This window comes from Epinephelus moara, chromosome 2 (assembly GCF_006386435.1).
Source record: "Epinephelus moara isolate mb chromosome 2, YSFRI_EMoa_1.0, whole genome shotgun sequence".
Lineage (NCBI taxonomy): Eukaryota > Metazoa > Chordata > Actinopteri > Perciformes > Serranidae > Epinephelus > Epinephelus moara.
The window spans coordinates 485347-492277 of record NC_065507.1 but is presented as its reverse complement, the minus strand read 5'-3'; the positions used below and the strand labels follow the sequence as shown (position 1 = coordinate 492277).

The window sequence follows — 6931 nt, the reverse complement described above, 5'->3', positions numbered from 1 at the left end:
GGGCCCTTGTGCACGCCATTAGGATGGGCCCTTGTGCACGCCATTAGGACGGGCCCTTGTGCACGCCATTAGGACGGGCCCTTGTGCACGCTATCAGGACGGGCACTTGTGCACGCTATCAGGACGGGCCCTTGTGCACGCAATTAGGACGGGCCCTTGTGTATGCTATCAGGACGGGCCCTTGTGCACGCCATTAGGACGGGCCCTTGTGCACGGCATTAGGACGGGCCCTTGTGCACGCTATCAGGACGGGCACTTGTGCACGCTATCAGGACGGGCCCTTGTGCACGCCATTAGGATGGGCCCTTGTGCACGCCATTAGGACGGGCCCTTGTGCACGCCATTAGGACGGGCCCTTGTGCACGCCATCGTGCACGTATTGTCTTGACACAAATAGGGACTTGACAATTGACAACACAAGCACACATATTACCCAGGAATCATCATTTTGCATATCTGACGGAAACATCAAAGAAAACGAATCATTAAATTGAAACGTTCTCATAGTTTAATTATAGATTTTATAGTTCAGGCAGAAAAAACACATCATTTTGTTTTAGATAACAACTGACTTTATAAAAAGATAAAAAAGTAAAGCATGTCGTCGATGGCTTTGTCTTTAGAGGACACATTATTAGAAACATTCTTCTATCGTTCCTCTTTGAACACAGGAACATAATCAAGGGTAAATCACCTCTCTCTGTACAGGGGCCGGGCCCCTCCACCATATCAGGCCCCACAGCAACCACACTGCCTGCACTGTCTATACTTACACCCCTGGTCTGTCCAACAACACACTTTCTCACTGTCTGTCCAACAACACACTGTCTCACAGTCAACAGGACAAAATGTCTCTGAGAGACAGTGAGACAAAGACAAATTTAGAAAGCTCTTTTTAACTTGATCTCCCACGGAACAGCAAACGTCTCTGTTAATTTAGTTTATATACTTTATTAACCCTCCTGAGGGGGCACAAGGTGGAGAGATGTCAGAGTGAGGGGGCTGCCTTGGTCAGGCGCCCCGAGCGGTTGGGGTTTTTGGTGTCTTGCTCAAGAGCACCTCAGCAGTGTCCAGGAGGTGAACTGGCACCTCTCCAGCCCACGCTCCGTATTTGGTCTGAGCGGGGACTCGAATCGGCGACCCTCCGATTCCCAACCCAAGTCCCTATGGACTGAGCTACTGCCACCCCTGCAACCAAAATCACTTCAAACAGAGACACAGCCATTTCTGAGCTTTGGACATGTCCCTGAAGGCAGCATGGAGTCAATACACTTAAGTTTGTTAATAATAATAATAATAATAATATTAATAAAGATAAGAACAGCTTTTTTATTTTTTCAAAAATATTTTTTGGGGCATTTTTGGACAGGACAGGTACGCGGGAGGGGGGGGGGGGGGGNAGGTACGGGGGGGGGGGGGGGGGGGGGGCACATGGGGCCCTGCTCGACCACTAAGCCACTGACGCCCCAATAAAAACAGTTTTAAACCATTATACATGAACACCTTTATTTACTTTATTCAACACTGTATTTTATATTTTGTTTTATACTTTGTTATTTTAATTAATTTAAGATAACCCTTATCTTATGAAGGTTAACTGTTGTACTTTACTTTGTTCTTCATTTTAATTTATTTAAAAGAACCGTTATACTTTATTTTATTAGTAAATTCATTAAAATGAACCGTTAACGGTTCAATAACAGTTCAGCTGTTATTTTATTATTTTAATTATATGGACCGTTATCTTAACGGTGAGCCGTTACACTAAAGTTTATACTTTAATTAATTATATTTAAATGTAACCGTTACCTTCTAACACTTCAACCGTTTTAATCTATTTTAATGTTTTAATTAATTTTACTTCACCGTTATCTTATGACGGTTGAACCGTGCAGAGTGTAACGGACTTAACGGCTTACTTGTTACCGACCTGTCGGCTGAGTTTACCGTTAGAAATGTCCGTTATTACCGGACATGATGAACCTGAGGACCGTTATCTCCCATCATTCTAACACCGACCTGTAGTCCACCGTCACCACGGGGTAAAGCCCACCTCTGTCGTTTGGGCATCAGTGGGAAACGGCGGGGCTTTTCATCGGGCCTGGGACCCTCCAGCTAGCCGTAGTTAGCCTGGTTAGTTTTGCGTTAAATTACCGGTTTGTGTCGGTAAACCGGAGCCAGTAATCAACGTCTGTCCTGACACCGGGTCGGTTTGATGTGTTTTAACCGAGTCCGGAACACATTTATCTCCAGGGGCCATGTTTGGACCCCGGGCTGGATCCTGGTTCTGTTTATTAGCTTAGCTACGAGCTACACATCACGGCTAATGAGATGTTCATTTAAAAAAACAGGGGTTATAACATTGAATTATACCTTTACTTTATGTTTTGATCCGGACAAATACTAAAATAAACTGTTTATCATATTATAGTTTGTCGTTGTGTTATTTACCGGGAGGTAAAGCGCAGCAGCTGTGGCCCTGAACCCCCCATATGTACCGTTTTCTCTCCCAGCCACCAGCACTGCACCAAACACCCATTTAAAATCCGTCAGATCTGAGAGAGACACCGCTCCTCAGACCCGGTGCGTCCGGTAAAAACAAGGATTAACCTGAGTTAAGGTTCAGTCACATCCACTCTTTCAACCGGCATCACCCAACATCTACCAACCAACACCGGTATCGGTGAAAGGCTCGTTTCTTTAAACGGTCACTGAGCCGAGCACGGTGAGGAGTCGAGGACAGGGCCGGGAGAGGAGAGGGTCAGCCCGGGTATAAAAGATGAAATATACTAAACACAAGTGAAGTTTGGTGTGTGTGGTGTGTGCCGAATTAAAGAGAAGCATCTGTTTGTTTAAAGAAGGTTTTGACTGATGTCACGTGTCCTCTAGAAAAAGTGTCCGGTGGTCGGACATGTTAAATGTTAGATTTGATTATGGAGCTCCGTGTGCCGTTCTGTCCTGGAGGACAGCGGTGCTCCTCGGGGCAGACTGTGGCCCTCCCCCCGCTGAATGAAAACACACAGTGACTGGAGATAATGTCCGGTAATCACCGCCGGTGCTTTAACCCCCCTGTACCTTGCTGCGGATCTGGCCGGAAGTGGACACTTTTCGGATGAGTTTCTGTGGGGTTCCGGGCTCCTGCTCCGGCTCGCTGTCCGACGACTCGTCCGGGCACCGGGCCGCGGCAGACTCCGGTCCCCCTGCCTCCGCCATCCTGCCATCAGACCCCGGGGAGGAGCGGGGGAGGCGGCGCCCCCCAGCGGCGGAGCGCGGACAGTACGGGTGGGGGGGGGGTTACTGACCTCTGCTGGTCAAACGGCGACATTACAACTACTCATTAAGTCGGTGAAGATTGTCAGTCCGCTATCTGAGCACTCACAACAACCAAAGACAGTGGATAAACCAAGGGTACGTCCCAAGTCCCTTAAAATTACTGCTAACCACTTAACCTTGCTACCTTACCTAACTGTTTAGTCCCTCCCACTTAGGAAAACATGCAAGGAGTCAGGAGTTAGGAGTGAGGAGCGAGGACTGCTGATTAAGAGACATGAGATGGCCTTACTCTGAAGCGTCACGTAAAGCGACGTCCTATTCTGATGACGCCAACACAGCTTGATCTGCTGCATAACGGAGCCAGCATTTGGCGTACATCCCAAGTCACATTATATTCACTGATCAAAGCTGTAACCCTACTCTTACTCTTACTCTTTGTAGTCACGTAGGCATGTGAATTACAGCATTTCATTGCAAAGAATGCATGTAATGGGTACACTTGCGCTGTTTCTCCGCCATCTCGTTCAAATGTGCCAGATGTAGGGGGCATTTATTTATACGTCAGGGCCTCAAGCTGAAAAAGACTTCCTGTTAGGAACCTCTCGTGTTACCTTACTCATCGCACCAAACAGATCCCTCCTAACTCCTAACGCTAACTCCTTACTGGCAGGAATAAGACACATGAGATGGCCTTAAAGATGGCTGACCTCTTCCGGTCAAGTAAGGAGTTAGGAGTTAGCAGTATAAAATAAGAGACTTGGGACGTACCCCAAGACGGTCCACTGCGAGTCAGTTTCCTGTATCAGTGTCACGTGGGGTTCGCGACCACCACGCCCCTTTAGGAGACTTATGGTGCGTTCCAGGCAACCCGTAACTCGTGTTTTCACAACCTGTAACCCGTGAAAGTGCACTGGAACGGCAGTCAAACCCGTAACTTCCCACCCGTGAACTCGTACCAGATCGATGTACTCCCAGTTATGCTTTCTGACGTCACACAGCCCTCTAAACCAATGACCTTACTCCTCTAAACAACAATGGCAGCCCTATGGATGCGGTGTTGCTGCAGGTGATACATGGTGAGAAATAGACATAAAATAACCCTAATGTTAACGCATTATTGGCAGCCCCTCTTACAGCTGGTTTCCAGTGCAAGAATAATCAATACAAAATACGTTTCCAAACACACAGATAACGTAAAATAAAAAGTATAATAGCATCTGTGACCTTATGCGCCGTTTCTCCTCCTCCGTTTCACACAAATGAGCAAGGAACCGGCACCTTTGGTGATAGCAACAATGGGGAAGCACAAACAAACGGTTCGCCATGTTCAACGTTAAACAGGAAGCAACTGGCAGTTTGCCGTAACTTTCCTGGAACGCTACAAAGTCGTAACTCATGACTTGAAGTCGTGACTTACGAGTTCAAAAGCCTGCCTGGAACGCACCATAACAGCAGGTCCTGAGTCCATTGACTTCAGTGGGAGAAATGAACGTGATTACAGATTATGGCCGATTCTTTCATCCCATTGTCACAGAAGCAAATCAGGAGAAAATTTACTTCGTTCAAGACCTGTCTCTGTCTCAACAACACACTCTCGCGAGATCTGGCAACAGGTATCTCCTCTCTGGTGCTGAAATCAGTGCAGTTTCACCAAAGATACTGGATTAAAAAAATATTTTTTTTCCAGCGAATTCTTAGTTACAACATGATTGAGCTAGCAAAGCAGTTTTGTGTTTATGTGTGGTATTTATTCAGTTTTGGGAAATCACGATGTCTAGAAAGCATCAGCTGACAGGGACAGCTAACAGCAGCAGCAAAGCTAACATCAGGACGTCATCTGTTAAAAGCCTCCTGTTGTCGGATACGACATGAAACTACTCCAGTTAGCTCAATCATGTTGTAACTAAGACATCCGCTGGAAAAAATATTTTCTTCACGGACTGTTTATTTATTTAGCCTATGGCCAGTAAGGGTACACACATGTTGACAGAAGTGAGGTTGGGGATACTCGTCTTTGATTGGGGTACGGGGGACAACGCCCACTTAGGAGACCGGAAATGTATACCATTTCATACAATGGGGGTATATTGTAGGCGGGCCATCTTGTAGTAATCCAGTATCTTTGCAACAACTCATTATCAAACTGCCGCAGAAACACCAGCAGCTTTTTTCCCCCAAACTTTATTGAAAGGTGTAGAACTTTACAAAACAGCAGACATGTACTCCTTGTGTCGAGACAAATATAAATACAGATTGAAATAAATAAGTGACAAAAGGTTTTAAAATAGATAAGTGACAAAAGGTTTTAAAATAGATAAGTGACAAAAGGTTTTGCCGACATCATGAAAACCTGATAACTTTGTTAAATGCAAAATAAAAATGGAAAAACAAACAGAAACATACGTATTATTCCTCCTATTATTATATCATTCTAGAGTTTTAATCCTTTTTTCAGATGAAAAAGTTTGATGGTCTCCAGTGAAGGTGGGCTGATTTCTGCTGTTCTACATATATGACATGTACCATACATATATGACATGTACCGTACATACATGACATGTACCGTACATATATACATATATATATATGACATGTACCGTACAAATATGACATGTACCATACATACATGACATGTACCGTACATATATGACATGTACCATACATATGACATGTAACGTACATATATGACATGTACCATACATATGACATGTACCGTACATATATACATATATATGTATGACATGTACCATACATACATGACATGTACCGTACATATTTGACATGTACCATACATACATGACATGTACCGTACATATATGACATGTACCATACATATGACATGCAACGTACATATATGACATGTACCATACATACATGACATGTACCGTACATACATGACATGTACCGTACATATATGACATGTACCATACATATTTAAATATATAAATTATTTAAATATATAAATGATTTAAATATACAAATTATTTAAATATATAAATGATTTAAATATATAAATTAGTTAAATATATATGGGACGGCAGTAGCTCAGTCCATAGGGACTTGGGTTGGGAACCGGAGGGTCGCCTGTTCAAGTCCCTGTCCGGACCAAAAAAAAATATGGAGCGTGGACTGGTAGCTGGAGAGGTGCCAGTTCACCTCCTGGGCACTGCCGAGGTGCCCCTGAGCAAGGCACCGAACCCCCCAACCGCTCAGAGCGCCTGTCATGGGCAGCCCACTCTGACATCTCTCCACTTAGTGCATGTATAGGTCCTGTTTGTGTATGTGTGTGTTCGGACCTGTGTGTAATTGACAAACAGAGTGAAAAAATTGAATTTCCCCTCGGGGATTAATAAAGTATATAAAAATTATTTAAATATACAAATTATTTAAATATATGAATGATTTAAATATATAAATTAGTTAAATATATAAATTATTTAAATATACGAATTAGTTAAATATACAAATTAGTTAAATATATAAATACGTTAAATATATAAATTATTTATATATATAAATTAGTTAAATATATATGCTGTAAAATCTTAACATGTATTTCATAACTACCACAGATCATGTGTGGTGAAACAACACCATCAAAATGTCTGAAACATCTTCTCCTCCTACAGAGTCCCCACTCTGTCCTAGAAATCCCTCT

At 43.6% G+C, this 6931-nt stretch overlaps 1 protein-coding gene across 2 annotated transcripts in view; it reads right to left on the bottom strand.

The window, feature by feature from the left end:
• The window catches only part of LOC126400038 (diacylglycerol kinase delta-like), a 37981-nt gene extending 34748 nt beyond the window's left edge, over nt 1-3233 (bottom strand). Inside the window, exon 1 of one of the 2 annotated variants that reach the window (XM_050060453.1) lies at nt 3076-3233. In XM_050060453.1, the coding sequence (XP_049916410.1) occupies nt 3076-3213 (138 nt within the window). In that variant the 5' untranslated portion in view covers nt 3214-3233. The remainder of the gene's footprint in view (nt 1-3075) is intronic. The other variant, XM_050060470.1, reaches the window with a different exon arrangement.
• Nucleotides 3234-6931: the final 3698 nt, after the last annotated feature.